This window comes from Nelusetta ayraudi, unplaced genomic scaffold (assembly GCF_046127955.1).
Source record: "Nelusetta ayraudi isolate G7.1 ecotype Tasmania unplaced genomic scaffold, CSIRO-AGI_Nayr_v1 ptg000008l, whole genome shotgun sequence".
Taxonomy (NCBI): Eukaryota; Metazoa; Chordata; class Actinopteri; order Tetraodontiformes; family Monacanthidae; genus Nelusetta; species Nelusetta ayraudi.
This window is the reverse complement of record NW_027466058.1, coordinates 2334196-2350956: the sequence shown is the minus strand read 5'-3', so window position 1 is coordinate 2350956 and position 16761 is coordinate 2334196. Positions and strand designations below refer to the sequence as shown.

Below are 16761 nucleotides of genomic sequence, written 5' to 3'. Positions count from 1 at the left end.
GGAATTTTTGCCATTCACTGTAATTTAGTTCCGTTCTTATCAGTAAACGAAACCAAGGACCCAGTGTCATGTCTAGTTTGGTTGTTGCAATTGTGGTTAGGCCTTAGGGTGGCTTTCGACACTTTATTTTCCTGCCCAGACGTGTTTTTTTTTTAGTTTGTTTTTGTCACTGCAGGTACAATGCTCAGTGTACTGTCTTTGAGTGTCACATGCACACTTGCTGGTTGACTGGTTATGCTGGTTTGTAATTGGATGACGGTTTGCCTAACTAAACCTGCCCTGAGTGCAGTCAGGTCACCAAGGATGTAGCTCAACTTGTTTAAGGATAGCAGGTGGTTCAAATGGATTGTTTCACTGTTGATTGACTATTTTCTTCTATAAATGAATGAATGCAAAAACACAAGTCTGAACTAAGCATTTAAATGTGTATGTCAATACTGAGCAGCAGAAAAATAACAAAATGAATCAAAGTTAAAATAGTAGTGGAAAAAAAAGTAGGCTATAGTCGATCCCATTTAATGACTTCCGGCAGGAGGGGTCCGCCTCTTCCTCCTCTGGACTCTTCACCACACGTGCTCTGTCTGACCTCTGCTTCTGTCGGATTGGTGGGCACAGAGCAGCCATTTGTGAGCTTTTGCTAGCGAGTGTGAGGGCCGCTGTGCAAATAATGTACTGACAGAATACCACAGACCATGGCCAGAGAGGAGGGGGAGTCAAAGTTTGTGCCCAAAAAACAGCAGCAGGGAGTCATTTTATTCACCTTTCTTTGCATGGTGATCTTAAAAACCCTGCCAAAAACACTCTCCTACTAGAGGACAGCGCAAGGAAGCCAACCAAATAGAAGTCACGTTCAGTTCACGGCTTTTAGGATCACACCAGAGCACAGAACGTCAGACACGGTGTCTGTAATAACAGTGGTGTTGCTGTCAATTCCACCAGGACACCGAGGACTTCACACTTGGGCTGCTCCTCCTGTTGCATTCATCTTTACATATTGACTGGAGGACAAACCAGCTCTTGTAAAAGAAGTGCAGTCCTGTCTTTCCCACCTCCAGTGTATAGTAATAATATACAAGTTATAATAAATTACAAATATCTGGGCTGATTATTTGTCCAGCCTCAGTTGCATTTTGGATTTTGTCAGAGGGAGATCACAAAAGACTAGAGCACAAAAGCATCAAAAGGAGTCATGTAGGACATAATTTGCATTAGGATTTTGTCCAGATTATAATGGGGGTGGAGGGTATTCTGTTTCGACACATAATTTCATCCAAATCCAATTCACCTTCGCAATTTCTCCCTCCGATAATCCTGCTTCTGTGTGCACCTGTTTCCCAGAAAATGTAATGCGAGGATTATTCCCCAATGTGTTCTCAGATGGGAAAATACTGTCCAATCACAGAGGCTGTTAAAAAAAAATCTCTTGATTTTATTGGGTTTCCATCAACTTCCCACTAACAAGACATGTTGCATTTGAGTTTATTTCCCAATCCAAATCATTCACCTGAAAAAGAAAAACAATAAAATAATAAAGATGGACACAAGAACATATTTAGTCCAAGACTTTATTCAAGGGAGAAAGTGCACCTTAAAATTAAAAACAGCATTAAATCCACTGCCCCAGACAGGAAGGAAAGAATGCTAATCACCATTTAGCTTCTACCAGATTATAATCATTTCTGAAATCAGAAAATAAGTAGTATTGCAAACCTGAAACGAAACATGCTTGCAGGTTCAGAGAGTGAGGGTCTGGTACATTGACACCACGTTGAAGATTAAAGTCGCCCATCTGCAGCAAAGCTCCAAAAAGCCCGGGGGGGGAGAATGGGGGGATGTAAAGAACCTTTACTGGACTTCCACAAGAGCTCACAGAGGCTGCTTTGAGGAGGCAGTATAACTCTTCACACGTGCAAAGTGAAAAGGTGTGTACATGCTGTCCAGGTCGAAGGCTGTGACAACTGTCTCTCCAGTCAACCTGACAAGGAGCACAAGGACAAACAATTAATTGAACACCAACAGGAAACTCATTTCTCTGCTCTTGTTGGCGCTCGCGTCTTCAGTTCACCTGTAAGTAATGTGGCAGGAGTGGTGGAGCCACACGAGTTTATTGAAACTGTTGCGCCCCCCGGTGGGCAGGTGAAATCCAACGTGGAAGGTGCGCTCAGACTCTGGTTGCGGGTTCCTCCGCCGGCAGAACGGATTACTTTGAATCTCGGCCTGTTTCTACAGAAAAGGGACAAAGTTAACAAGTGGAGCGATACAGAAACAAGCTGCTTTTCTTTGTTTCTTGTTTGATAGAATTAAGTCCTGGATAGTTTTTTTTCCTCTCCTTTCGCCAGTGCAAATAATTCAAAGACAAGTTGCCACTACCGCACTAAAAAAAGAAAAAGAAAATGCATACCGAAAAAAAATATTTTAATTTTTCTTTAGATCAGGTTTTCCTAAATACAGCAATGACGGGGAAAAAAAAAAGAAGAAAGGTTCACGTCGCACACAACATCACCATTGGCTGACAAGCCCATTATCTGAACGACGACCACCAGTCTCAATAATTCATACATGCCCAGCACTGGTTCTTACCTCATCTTTTTTCTTGCCGACGACAGCAAAGACTTTGGTTTGATCGTCGGTCTCCTGCGACAGGCGATAATGTCCAAACATAGCGGACTCAAATCTGTGGAAACAAAAATGAATCACAGTTTGATCGTTCAAGGAAAAATCTTTTAACGGAGACGACATGATGCCACGGACCAGAGCATCAATAGCGCAGTGTGTTATCTCTACCAATAGGTGTCGCCCAACACGCAGCGGACCCTTTCTTTCTTCTTTTTTCTTGCATTTTGCATCAGGTCGTTAAAGTTTCATCAAAGCATTGTGCACATATCTACCCTGTTGTGATCACCACACAAAGGAAAAATGTATTTTTCATTCCAACTCAGAAATCCGCTGCACCTGGTATTCATGGAGCGCAGGCGGTGAACAACAGCCAGTGGGTCCTCGGGGGTGGTTAACATGATCACCTGGCCATCGGGGAAGAACCGGAGGTACCTGTGAGGGAAGCATCAACTGTCACTTATAAAAGTCAAAAGTTACGACAACAGCGGCGATCAAACACGCACCTGTAGTACTCAACCTGGTGCACGGCCCTGTAGAAACCATCCAGCGATTTCTCTCCTTCGCGCATGTACGATGTCCTGCTGATGTAGACACCTGGGATTGTAAAATGAGCAAAAAGAGTCGCAATTCAGTTTTGCAGCAGGAATTAAACTCTATTCTGGCTCAGCAAGCAGTGAACAGACTGAAGCAGCATTAACATGATTTGTTAAATTCTGCAACAGGCGCTTTTGTGGATTGGAAAAATGAAGTGGCACGGTGCTCGTTTTATAAACTCTGACACATAATCAATCAATAAATAAATAAAACATCTGTTTACCATCGAAACGGACACGTGGCCGTCGTAGAAACATGTCCCTCCAGGATCTAAAGGGTACAAAATTAGTGCAGTTCCGCCCCCACACTCGAACGCAGGCTGAATGCCAGAGCTCAGGTTCCCTGCGGAGGTGAAAGCAGGAGAGGGTGATTCCCAGATTATGGGACATTACATCGTGCATGGAGAGCATATTTATTATACGGGAACACAAGCCGCTGACCTTGCACAAATGTAAAAACCCCTGCAGACCAAAGAGAGCTGCTCCAGGGCTCGCATGTCCAGGTCACTCGAAACGACCCAACGGAAAATGTACATCAGGATCTCACTTGGCAAGGCTGCAAGAATATTTATGGTGAATTAAAATAAAAACTCAAAAAAATAATAATAACTTAAGACAAAATACCTGAAATGTGCACCCGAGTCAAGTCCAACTCAGGATTGCAAATCTTTGGAAAGGCGCTTTCAAGAGTGAGCTTCTGCTCCAAGTAGGCGTGGAGATCATCAACTCCATCGCTGCCGCCGTCCATGAGGCTGCTATTAAGACAAGAAAAAGTGCTCAGTTCAAGAAGTCACAAGCCTTTTTTTATTTTGTTCACCTTTTAAAACAGGACAATTCATATTTCATGAGGTAACAAACAACTCCCGCTGTGTCTGTAATGTCAATTTAAGTTTGCACAACACATTTTACCCGACAAACATCCTGAACTGGGACAGCAGGAAGGAAATATGTTTTGTTCTTATCTTTCCAATGCAGCCCTTTAATAGTGTGAGCAAGTTACAACACTTACAGTCCGCTGATAACCAAATGTAAGGAGCTGCTTACTATTTCCCTCCATCGGCGTCTGCGTCAGAAGGGTGGCTGTAGTTGACTTTAAATTCAATGTCAGGCACAAGCTGCATAGCCATGCGATAGAACTTGATAGCTGAAAGTAAAGAAGCAAACTTAAGTATTAAATTGAGGATGAAGGACTGAGCAATGTAGTGACCCGTATTTTCTTTTTCTCCTCATGCAGATGTGGCTAATGATTGGTGCTACACAGTATAAACGTGCATGGCTGTGATAATGACATTTTGCCAAATGGAAAAATTTCATGCAAAAACAGCTAAAATTGCTTTTTAAAAACAGCAAAATTCCTACTATGATAGTTTCAAGAATTCTTTTTGGTGATAATAAATCCAAACATACACACCTTCATAAAAAGATCCATTTTGCTCCTCGTGGACGGCTCTCATGAACAGCTCTGTGGCCTGAGACAGCAGATGTCACGAGTCATTGACGGTGAGTACCGAAAATTACCAGGACGTGCCAACTGTCAGCCAAAAAAAACAAAAACATAACCACACAACCAGTGGAATGCGTTTGGCAACTTACTCTTTCCTCCTTGGTTACTTCTGGAGTTCGCTTTGGCCCTTTAGCTCGCAGCGCTTTGTCACTGGTCCCTCCTGATCCAGAACTCGGTTTGAGATCAGACATCCACTGAACTCTGAACGCTTGGAGGTGCACCTGCAATACACCGAGAGATTGATAATGCCATTAATGCTCAAGTTTCTTTTATCGCATTTGCAAAGTTTAATGTGAATAGAAAATACTCGGCAGAGAAACGACAAACAATAAATATGACCAATGGAAACGTTTGTTTTTGTTACATGTATGAAAAGTAATCATATTTGTAGGCGATTTCTTACCGCAACATTTTGTTCCTCTGAACCGTCGTCGTTAGACATCATATCTCGTATATTTGCATTTTCTTTCGCCTGGGTAGGAAGATGCATTTATAGATCAGTAAAGACTTTCAACCCCACAGTTTTTAACTTCTTTATTTTCATTTGTTTTGAAAGGAACTTAGCACTACATCGACTTCTTACCAACCAATTTCCTTTTAATATCATCTTTCCTTTATCATTTTTTTAATGTCTTACCTGCTTTTCTGTACTTAGAAAAGTGTGCAAAGGTTAATTACTACTTTTGCACACAGGTGTTGTCAAATTTTCACTGCGGACTGTGAGTGCTGTTTATGGTCCTGATGGTGGTGCTACAGCACACACATACCACAGTAAAGTACAACTTTGGAAAAAAAAAAAAAAAGTGAACGTAACCAAACTGTCGAGAATGTGCAAAAACACGAACTGGCTCGTTTTGTTTTTTTCCCCCACACAGCACGGCCGTTGGTGACAACTAATAAACTGAACACTGAATAACACTGAATTTAAGAAATGCTTGCTTGGGCGTTTCAGAAAAAACTTTGTTATAGTTTTTTGTTCTTAATTACCGATTAAAAACCCTGCAGGTTCAAAATTATTATTGACGGTTTACAGATATGAAATTACCTGAGAAGGTGACAGCAGAATAACAGAATGCTAAATTATAATAATTATTTTTTTAACATAGAGTTTTAATATTGTTAAAGACAACTCAGCAACTGGTTTAAGCCACGCGATTCCAACATACTCTTCAAGACTAGTGTGCGTAAAATAGGTCACACATCAAACCGTTAAGGTTGTTGTCATTTTCGAAGAAGCTTTATTGTCATTGCGTGGCAAGATACAGCGATACTTTGTTTATCGTTAATCCGCTTTGGTAGCTATATCGCGGCGCATGTACACACATGAAATATGTACAAGAAGAAGTGGAGGAGGGGGGGGGGCAATAATAACTAACAAATAGTAACCGTACGGTGTTGAGCAGTTTGTGTTTTTGTGCATTTAAAAATATATATATACATATATGAATCCAAGTGCCCAGGTTATTGCACAATGTGGGCCATGCAAGTCCTGACACGAAAGGCGAAGTGACGAGTGTCAACTGTGAATGTTTAGCTAAAGTAAGTAGGCTAGCTAAGCGGCTAGCAGGCTAATGACAGCCACGCTGCTCTCGCTCTCGCACTGATCTTCGCTCACCATCGCAGCCCGATCAGCAGCAGCAGCTCTTCTTTGCACTTCACACGCGGCCTGCTCTGGCGCTCACAGTTCACGGTCGGAGAAGCGGACGACACAGCGGGCATACTTGCGAGCTCTCAACACTGCCGACATGTTGCCGACTGGAGAGACACGGGAACTAGTCCGTTGGAAGCGTGTCGGAGTTATGAAGAAGGTGCCAGCAGCAGGGGTGCAAACAGGCTGTTTACGTACGAAGACGTGATCCGCCTCCCAGTAGTTAATAACAGTCGGTCACGTGGTTACGCAAGTTCGTTTTTCATCAGTTTTTTAAGGGGGTGGGGCACTTTTGGTTGTATTGGTAATATTTTATAGCGTTTGCTCATCATCTTCGGACATGATGTTTTGGTGTACGACCACCTCAGGAAGGTATAGGTTGGACACGTGATTTACTAAGAAGTGTACGGTCTACCCTCTTTAAAAAGTGTCTATTTTTTATCTCTGTGTTGCGTTTGTTTAACTTGTACTTGCCGAGTTCTGTATATGTAGTGTTGAGTGCCCCTCAAATTAAAAAAAACTGTTAAACTATTTAATAAAACCCTGTCTCCTAATACTTTCTTTTTGTCTCGTACTATAAAACAGCATTGTTTGTGAGAACACACAGAAAGTGAAAATCTTTTGAAAGGACATCATGCCCTTTATGTGAAACCCAAATCTCATTTTTTTGCACGTAGAAGCGGCCCTGCTGATTCATTTTTGAGCTCTTGTTTTCAGTTTAGGATGATGGCTGGTACTCACGGTTGTCCTGTTGACGCTTGGCCTTTGTGATGTACTGATCTCGGGCGCACACCACCACTGCTCTTCCTTTATCTGCTCTTTTGATTTTGATGTTTTGAAACAACGAAAGCATATCCCTTTGGCTGACTGGTTAGCATGCCTGACTATTTAAGTCTGGGGTTCGAAGCCCGCCCGGGCCCTCCCCACTTTGGTCAAGTGGTAATGCAAGTTCTCCAGAAAGCATTTTTTGTTAGGGGGTGGGGCACTCTTGGTTATATTGGTAATATTTCATAGTGTTTGCTCATCATCTTCAGACCTGATGTTTTGGTGTACGACCACCTCAGGAAGGTATAGGTTGGACACGTGATTTACTAAGAAGTGTAGACTTCTTTTGGAGTCTGGTTGCAGTCTACCCTCTTTAAAAGGTGTCTATTTTTATGGGTCTGTTTGTGCCGTCTCTGTGTTGCGTTTGTTTAACTTGTACTTGCCGAGTTCTGTATATGTAGTGTTGAGTGCCCCTCAAATCAAAAACTGTTTAACTATTTAATAAAACCCTGTCTCCTAATACTTTCTTTTTGTCTCGTACTATAAAACAACTTACGCCACATTGTTTAGTGTAATTTTAAAGTGTAGTTTTGTAATAATTTCAGAATTTTGTAATTATGTCAATTGATAATCACTGCCAGTTTGGTGGATGCCTTGATTTTTCAACATTATTAGAAGCAGTGGTGGGGATACATGGTGTTGCTTGGTTTACGCGACCAAAACTACCCGGAGGACAACACGGTATTAGATTCGCAGATGGCACCATCGATTTGAGAGCCAGGCGCCAACAGAGCAAAACAAGAAAGGGATCAACGTCTCCGACTCTGCCCTGAGGTGTGCGCTTGGGTGTGATCAGTTAAATAGTTGAGTTGTTCATTCCTAGTTGCCTGGAATGGTTAGTCTTCAAACAGGTTCTTGCCTGCATACCACCACTGCTCGTTGTTTACGTGGCAGCCTCTGCGGCGCACGAGGACGTGCTTGTAAAAAGAGGAGGAGGGATGTGACAGTTGAGGGTCCTGTCACGATGCCAAGATTTACATTTCCATACTCTTGTGTCTGTAATGTGATGAGTCCTTCTCAATGTTTTCAATGTCCGTGTCTATGCATTAATATTGCACCGTGTCTGCCATTTGTTTTAACTTGCCCTGAAGAGGACCATTGTGCATATTTGTTACACCCCCAGAGCTTCACATTTCCCTGACCTTATAATCATTAGGTGCGAAGATGCTAGTTTGGCTACAGGCTACCCAGCTTGTAATTTGTGGACATCCCTGTTCCAATTTTGCCTTTGTCTGGAGATTCTGTCTCCAAACTTTGCCTGGACCAATCAAGCAGCAGCCTTTATCCCAAAACCTATTTCATGCATCAGCTGGTTCTTCTTGGAGTGAACCAGCTGAAAATGTACCCTTCTTCTTAAAACACACTGGGCAACATGTGATTTTTACCCTCAACAGGCAGTAATACTGTTACGGGAATGTAATATTTTACTTCCGCCAGTGACCCTTGTGTTTAAAATACTAAATAACACACAATAAACATAACCCAACAAGAATACAGTAATTTTGTTTCAACAGTTTTTTTTTTTTTTTTTAAACAGGAGGATTCAACTGTAGAATATCCTTTACACGATTCTTTCAGCAGTTACTGCTACCTGTAGTACTCGGTTGGTTTTATATACTGCTACACTAGATGGGGTGTACCTACAGAATTCTGTAGAGCTCTGAGATTAAAGCTGAACTAGACAAGCCACCCTTAGTGAGAAAGACACATTCTGATTGACAACAATAACGACATTTTGGAGATGTGAGGCATCTTAGTGTATAACATTTTAATGACCGAAAAGCCAGGTAATGGTGGCCAAAATAAAAGTAAATGCATTTGATAAAGTTGGCCATTAGTTTATGTTTTAATAAAAAAAATATCTAGTTGTTTACATGGACATTTGCCTACAACCTCATTGAAACAACAGATAAATTATTTTCTAGCGTCGACCTTTTGTTCTTTTCCCGACACTAATAAATGTGGCAAAATGCAGAAAGGCCAATCTTCCGGTTTCTTCAGCAAACTGGATGAAGTCACAGAACGGTATGTTCAGCAGCTAGTGGACGCAGTTGTTACTGTGTCTACACTTAGGGTCTTGTAGGTGACAAATAATTACGAACACAAAGGCATACATCGAGAAAACAAAAAGGCAAAGAAAGTAGAAAGGGAGGCTCTTGTATCGTCAACAATACGTGCGTTTGACAGGTTTTCAGTATATTGTAAATAACATAATTTTGCAACGGTCGCAAGTGTAAGGAGAGAAGAAAGCAAATCAAGAGTAATCGGCCTCTCGCACTTCCGCCTAGTGTATCTTTAGATGTTTTTACACGAAAACATATGTTATTAACAACAGCATTATGAATTATACATAATAAAACCAGGTTTACAGAACTGAATGATAAATATGAACGTACGCTGCATGTCCGTGTACAATAGAGGCTACTTCCGGTTTGGTTGCCTGTTCCTCTCGGTTTGCATCTTTGCCAAAGAGGCGCAGCTGTGATTTGTAGATTTATTTTTTTTACCCAGCAACGCGAGATTATGATGCGCTCCATAACGGCAGGGTCTGGATGAGAATGGATTTATGTCCGATGTTCCGTGTGCAGTTTAACGTTTATTTTCAGTATCCAGTTAAATGATTGCCAAACTATCAATCTGGGTTCTCGGCCATATGTTGTTGTCAATGTAACATGAGATGGGTAAGTGTTGCCGCAATGCTTCTAATGCTTTATATGAAGTGTGTGCATCGTGCATAAAAAAAACAACAACCCATCCCTTTGGTTCCATCGACATATAAAAGGGTTGTTAACATAATTTTTGTTGTTGTCGTTGTAGCTTAATTTAACCCATGACTAGTAAAAGTTCCATTTATAATGACGACGGCTGTCCACACATCTTGCAGCGCCACAAACCTTTAGCGTGAATTACTATGGAAAACGGTTTTGAGCTTAACGCATTAGCTTCGCGCATACACCGCGGAAGTGACAGTACACCTAGCGTTAGCTGCGCTGTGAATCGAGGACTTCACGTCACGAAAAGATATTAACTTGGTTTTTATTTTTATTTTTTAACTGTCTATGCATGCCGTTTTCTGGCTCTTCTGTTTCCTAGCAGTTAGCATTTTGGCTAGTGTTGTTTTGTTTTTGGTGCGTTTGAAACGCAGGGGGCTGTCTAATGTGGACTTTACGGTTACAACATCAGCAACGGGTTTCAGAAAATATACTTTATCAGTCCGTGTGATTGAATTCTATGGTCAACCTTACGAGTGTAACTTTTTGTCCATGGCTCTCACCCTCTCCACTGAAAGGAGGCAAGTCCATCAATTCCCCATCTGTGACCACCGTCCACTGGTGTCCTCAAAGGAAACTTTGGATGTACTATTTAGAGGCCAAACTCATTTTCATGTCTAAAACGAATTATTATTTGCTCCAGGATGATGCAATGGAAGGTCGCGCATAATGGATAGATACACCACCCTCAAGCAGCTCGGGGATGGCACCTATGGCTCGGTTATCCTCGGCCGCAGCCTGGAGTCAGGCGAGCTGGTTGCAATTAAGAAGTGAGTATCAAGAAGTTTCTGACATCATAAAGTGATCTGCATTCTTATTAAAGTGCACCCACCACCACAAAAAAATAAAATAATAAATTCTGTAATTTTTTTTTTTTGTAATTTGTTTCCAGAATGAAACGGAAATTCTACTCATGGGAAGAATGCATGAACCTCCGTGAAGTAAAGGTGAGTTTGTTTTAATAACCTTAAAAATATTTGACTAAAGGAATGTTGTGGGGCTGATCAGTCAAATATTTAATTCCATCATATTTATTTGCAATCATTAAAGTGTCATTTTGAAAAAAAAAACAAAAAAACCCTGACACAACAAGCATATCCACATGCTTTGAAAAGATGAAGGATGAAGTTTTACAGCAGATTTGTCTTATTTCTTTCAAAACACATTCCACACTGTAGTGGTACTTTTTTCTTTTGCAACCAAATGAAAGATGTTACTAAACACGTGAGGATCTGATCGTGTGACTTTGATTGAATGTTTGCAGCCCAGGTAAGTGAGCAGCCCTGTATCCATCAAGCAAACTTGTTTGCTTGGAGTTTTTTTCCAACCTGAATTCAAAACAAATTATCACAACTTTGAAAATGAGTGGATGACAGTATATGATTATGCATATATAATTTTGTTTGTTCAGTGAACCTGCTCTGTTGTCTCTTTTCATACCATCTTACTTTATCACTGCGTAAATGTCCTCGCAGCTCAAAGTCACACACCAGCTCTCAGAGTAGAAGGTGATTCTTGTGTGCTGTTGGTTTTGAGCTCTGGCCCCCATCCCCAGTCTACGCCCATCTCTCCTCTTTTCCCCAAGCTTGACTTTATTGACTCATAGAGAACATTTCTGCCCTGTAGAGTCCTGCCGAGTATATTACATTCATAGCATGCCACACCACATTATCAGAGAAAAAGCCTTTTTTCCCTGATTAAAATTAGCATGGTTAAACCCTGTATGGACCCCCAGTGCATGGGAAAAGTGAATATCCAATTTTGCTCCCTACTATATTACATTCAGTTTGCCAATTAAAATCCAAGAAGAACTCTCCCATTGTTGCAGCTTCTAACCCAGACCTATAATTTGTAATTACACATGCCACTCTCTGACATGTTGTTTCACTGCTGTAGGTTGTGCTTTTGAATGTGCTGCAGTTACCCCTGTATCCTTAAGCATGATTAGTTAGTATTAATGTATTTCTCTCTTGAAAACTGGTCCCATCTTCCCCAAATTATTTTCTTTGCTCTTTCAGTCCCTAAAGAAATTAAATCATGCCAACGTCATCAAACTCAAGGAGGTGATACGGGAAAATGACCACTTGTACTTCATATTTGAGTACATGAAGGAAAACCTGTATCAACTAATGAAAGACAGGTGTGTATTATGGTTGCTGTTGCATTATTTCTTTAAAAACCTTGCTAAATAAATATGTTAAATTATTATTATTGTTATATTAATTTCTGTCCACATTCTTTTTTTCCCCAAACAGGACTCGTTTGTTTCCTGAATCCGCTGTAAGAAATATTATGTTTCAGATATTGCAGGGGTTGGCATTCATTCATAAACATGGTAGGTCTGTTTACAGCTGCACAGTGTAAAATGAGATTGTTTGCAGTCTGCTTGTGCCACACTTCTTATTTGCGCTCATGAAAACTTTCTGTTCTCAGGGTTTTTCCATCGGGACATGAAACCAGAGAATCTCCTGTGCATGGGTCCGGAGCTGGTGAAAATAGCAGACTTTGGGCTCGCCAGAGAAATCAGATCTCGACCGCCGTACACTGACTACGTGTCCACTAGATGGTGAGTTTACTTCAGAGGACGTATTCTCTTGTAATGGACCAACACCGTGGTGCTTGTGGTGTAATTTTTGTTCTTTTTTTTTTTAACAGGTACAGAGCCCCGGAGGTGCTCCTCAGATCCACTTCCTACAGTTCACACATAGACCAGTGGGCCGTTGGCTGCATCATGGCAGAGCTTTATACCCTCAGACCTCTCTTCCCAGGCTCCAGCGAAGTAGACACCATATTCAAGATTTGCCAAGTCTTGGGCACGCCAAAGAAGGTAACTCATGCAGAACACACAAAGGAACACAGCGCTAATGTGAAAGAATGAGTTAAAAAGAGCACCATTAGTTGAACTAATGCAGACTTCCTGAGAATAAATTAAAGGCCCCATGTCTTTCTCTGCAAATGTGCTTCGCCAGTGCCAGCGGACCTTTCCACATAGTTTGACATAATGTGTAAAGGTTGTGTGTTTGATCGTCTCCTCTCCCTTTTCAGAATGATTGGCCAGACGGATACCTGCTCGCCAGTGCCATGAATTTCCGGTGGCCTCAGTGTGTTCCCAGTAACTTGAAGACGCTGATCCCAAACGCCAGTCCCGAAGCCATCCACCTGATGACAGACCTGCTCCAGTGGGATCCCAGGAAGAGACCAGCTTCTGCCCAGGTGGATTCCAGCTTCCCGCTTTTGTTATTCCTATAGCAGAGGGGAAAGAGCTGACCGTTTTGTCTGAACCTGCACAGGCTCTCAGGTACTCCTACTTCCACGTGGGCCAGGCTCTGGGCACTCCTCAGCAGATCCTGGAGCAGGGAAGGCCTCAGCCGGGCATCATGCCACCGCAGCCACCTGCACACCCGCAGCAGATGATACAGCAGCAGCAGCAACAGCCCCTGCTCCTTCAGCCGGTGCCTCCCTGCCAGCCTCCGCCTCTTAACCAACACTGCACACCTGCGAGGCCTCTCCAGCAGATCCAGCCCTCCTCCCCAGCTGCCCCTGCCACAGTGTACCAGCGGCACGCGGATTTGGTGCGGGAGCAGCAACCAAAGCACATCCTGAAGCAGGAGCAGCCTGCAGGAATGCCACAGAGGCATTTACCCTACATCATCGACAAGAGCCTTCAGAGCAAGGTGACAACACACTGCACGAGAACAGTCACAACTCAAGAACAAAACTGTTAACCACGCCTCGGTTTGGGGTTTTGCTTTGTTTTACACAGCAAATGAGGCAGGAGGCAGAAAATTCAAACCTGCTGAACTATCAAATGAAACCCAAGGGGAGCTGGAGACGATGGGGCCACAGCACAGGACACTTTAAGGGGGAGGAGCTGGACGATTACGAAGAAACTGATCTGACAACCATGGGTATCCTGGGAAAGAGTAAATCCAGCACAGAGAAGTCGCGACAGAGCGACGATGCACGGAGCAGGTGAGGCTCTCATCTTCTAATCTAGCGTTTAGTTACTATTACGCAGAACGTTGGTTAAAGGGCGCCCTCTGTCTGTCAGATATGGAAAGGTTCTGGATTTCAGTCAACCCAAGTTGAAGGAAGATGCTCCCCTCAACCTGAACAAGTCTACGGGATACGAAGAGCCACTGAGGACCGCATCTGCAAAGCAGCACTACTTGAAACAGTCGAGATATTTACCTGGTAATACTTTTTTTCATTTTAAACAAAATGTCTTGATTTCCATAGCAGGGAAGAGGGTTCTGTTTCAGCAAATTAAATTTAAATTATCTGACTGTGACGTGACATTGCAGCAAATCAGAAATGCATTTGGTTCCATCTCGCCACATTCTCCAGGCATCAGCACAAAGAAGAACGTAGCCATGAATGCGAGTAAAGACTTCAGCGGAAGCCACCTCTGGGGAAACAGCAGTATTCCGTTCGGAGGCACTCTGCCGAGCAGAGGCGCTCACGGTAAATGTACCCACTTATCACGCAGCAAATTGTTTGTCATGTTTCCAGTTCCACACTTCCTTTTTCCTCTTAACGTCAGGGACAAACACAATCCCTGGTAGCTACATGCCGTCGTTTTACAAGAAGGACCTTCCCTCCGCTGGTCACCGAAGACATCAGGGACATTCGGGGGAATCGACGGCATTGAGTGAGAACCGACGACTAAATTTCTTATCTGACTCAATCTAAAGGTCTGCTTTAGGTCGTGTTTTTATAGCCCTGTCACTCCAACTGTAGATTATGCAACGTGGCAGTCTGGGAGAAGTCCGCTGAACACTGCCGCCAATGCATCCACGGTCAACAAGTGCCCGACTGGGTCCCTCCCTCGCCCGCCTGTGCACACCATCCACGGGCGAACGGACTGGTCAGCCAAATACGGACACCACTAGTGGCCTCCACGGAGCTCTGATCTGCGCGCTGTAGGAGAGATCTGCGCTCCTGAGAATGCTTTCATCTCCAAAGAGTAGGCTTAGTTGTTTTTACAAGCGAAATCTGTACATACACAGCAATAATTTTTTTTGGTGTATTATCTATCCTATGGATGTTGTGAGGTGTGACATATCTAAATATATATGTGACGCATTATGCAGTGTTTTAATTTATGCTTCAGGTCCACTTACCTGCCACCTTACATTGAGAACCTATTGATTTTGTACTGAATGCTGTTTACCAACATCTATACACAATATGCATACTGTATGATAACATTTATGTAAATTCACTGTGACTTATTTTGGGGCTGTTTACATTTTGCCTATGCACACTGCATTGTGTTTTGTTTTGTTTTTACGTTTCCGTTGTTTCTAATTTTGTCCATAATGTTGCAACCTTGAAACAAGTAGCAATTATTTGCTCATGTTTTGTATCTTATTAATAATTATGTTCATGAAATTTGTTTTTGTTTTTTTAAACTTTCAATAGTAAAATACCCAAGTTGATATTGTGATTTTGAATTTGCAACTATTATGTACAATTAAAAATGACTAGTACTACCTGTATTATTTTTAGATTTTCTTTATAAATAAGGCTATGGACATTTTAATAATGTGGAAATGTTGCCAGTTAGTGTCCCAGGTGACCAGGTAGAGGAGCTAACACAACAAGCTTTGCAAACACTCCTCAAGATGATACGTAATAAAGTTGTTAATGTGTGATTGTGTGACTAATAGAGGGATGTGGTGAAGTCATACAGTAGGACTGTGAAATATTGCCACCACTTTATCAGCATGCTCACATTCGGGATGATTGATAGATGGATAGATAGTAGACTTAGAACATACTTAAATTTAAATGCAGATATGAAGAATGGCACAACAATTTACATATATGGCCATGCAGATGCAGTTGGAGGAGGTACTATACAAGCAAAGAAAACACAAGTACACAAGTACTTCCTTAATCCCCTTCCTGTATGTTTCCTGCAGCATGAGTCAAGCAGTGGGACGCTCGTAAAATAATCACTGAGGTCCAATACCTGGGACGTTGTCCATACAAGGACGAAAAGATCAGAAATTATATGATTAGATGACAACATCACAACTTGCAAGTCAATGAGATCATCAGGATCAAATGAGGTTAATGGCAGAATGTTGACTGAGTGGATGGCTAGGATGTTGTTTACAAGCTAATTAAGGGTTGGTGTTTTGTAAAGGAGGCTCAAGATTCACCTTTTTTTTTAGTTTAGTTTGGCCTTTTACTGAATTGTTTTATTTTCTTAATTACTTGTCTTGTCTTTTGCTTTAAAACCCATTGTCCTTGGGCTTTAAGGTGTTCTGGGGTGATAACCTGCATACGTTTGTTAGGAGGGGTGAATTGACTGCAGCACTTCAGTTAAATGCACTTTTTAATCTTTATTTTACTTTTAATTTGATTTGATATTTTGCAAAACAAAACACAACAGAGGTATCATTACTTACGTGAAGAAGTTGACTGAAGCAGACTGCAGCGTTGTATTTAAACCTTTCTGATGCTCGGAATTTGACTTTCCTACGTCTCGTACAAACAAATGGGCCCTGGGCTTGTTTGTGGTTCTACTGGTGTACCGATGACGGCTCTTCGTCGGAGGGGGAACAAGGTCCTCTTGCACCGGGTAAGACGCGAGTGGAACGGTGAAGAAGGAAGAGGGAGCACCTGCCAGCTAGCCGGAACAGAAACAAAATAATATTTGTGACGCGTTAAAGGGTGGTAGATTTTTTTTTGTTGTTGTTTGTTTGTTTGTTTGTTTTTTTGTACAATGCACCATCACAGTGTCACATACCTAAACTTTATCGATGTTATTGAGCCCAATTTGAGTCAAACAAA

The 16761-nt window shown here is 42.1% G+C and overlaps 2 protein-coding genes and 1 long non-coding RNA gene across 5 annotated transcripts; 1 reads left to right on the top strand and 2 right to left on the bottom strand.

Moving 5' to 3' along the window:
* Positions 1 to 1412: 1412 nt before the first annotated feature.
* fbxo9 (F-box protein 9) lies at positions 1413 to 7192 on the bottom strand. Of its 3 annotated transcripts, XR_012926069.1 has the most exons (14): positions 6329 to 6570; positions 5117 to 5185; positions 4803 to 4934; positions 4621 to 4678; positions 4254 to 4353; positions 3834 to 3964; positions 3651 to 3765; positions 3434 to 3552; positions 3120 to 3210; positions 2953 to 3048; positions 2581 to 2674; positions 2066 to 2223; positions 1711 to 1975; positions 1413 to 1504 (listed from the first exon to the last, which is right to left on the bottom strand). XR_012926069.1 is itself a non-coding variant. In XM_076018699.1 (13 exons), exons 2-13 carry the CDS (start codon positions 5156 to 5158, stop codon positions 1867 to 1869), a joined length of 1245 nt encoding a protein of 414 aa, XP_075874814.1. In that variant the 5' UTR covers positions 5159 to 5185; positions 7103 to 7192; the 3' UTR covers positions 1552 to 1866. The 3 variants fall into 3 exon arrangements, 2 of the variants coding, with proteins under 2 accessions (XP_075874814.1, XP_075874813.1); XM_076018699.1 differs by lacking the exons at positions 1413 to 1504; positions 6329 to 6570 and adding an exon at positions 7103 to 7192 and having other exon boundaries at positions 1552 to 1975; XM_076018698.1 differs by lacking the exon at positions 1413 to 1504 and having other exon boundaries at positions 1552 to 1975.
* Positions 7193 to 9635: 2443 nt separating this feature from the next.
* On the top strand, positions 9636 to 15347 carry LOC142883654 (serine/threonine-protein kinase ICK-like). The gene is made up of 14 exons (XM_076018697.1): positions 9636 to 9867; positions 10601 to 10727; positions 10850 to 10904; positions 11976 to 12097; positions 12213 to 12292; positions 12391 to 12523; positions 12613 to 12784; positions 13003 to 13170; positions 13248 to 13631; positions 13721 to 13929; positions 14009 to 14151; positions 14305 to 14421; positions 14501 to 14608; positions 14698 to 15347. The coding sequence occupies exons 2-14, from the start codon at positions 10627 to 10629 to the stop codon at positions 14847 to 14849; spliced, it is 1944 nt and encodes a 647-aa protein (XP_075874812.1). The 5' UTR covers positions 9636 to 9867; positions 10601 to 10626; the 3' UTR covers positions 14850 to 15347.
* Positions 15348 to 15372: 25 nt separating this feature from the next.
* Positions 15373 to 16660, bottom strand: LOC142883655 (uncharacterized). Its single transcript, XR_012926068.1, has 2 exons — positions 16377 to 16660; positions 15373 to 15934 (listed from the first exon to the last, which is right to left on the bottom strand). It is a non-coding gene; the product is annotated as an uncharacterized LOC142883655 (long non-coding RNA).
* Between the last annotated feature and the right edge of the window lie 101 nt (positions 16661 to 16761).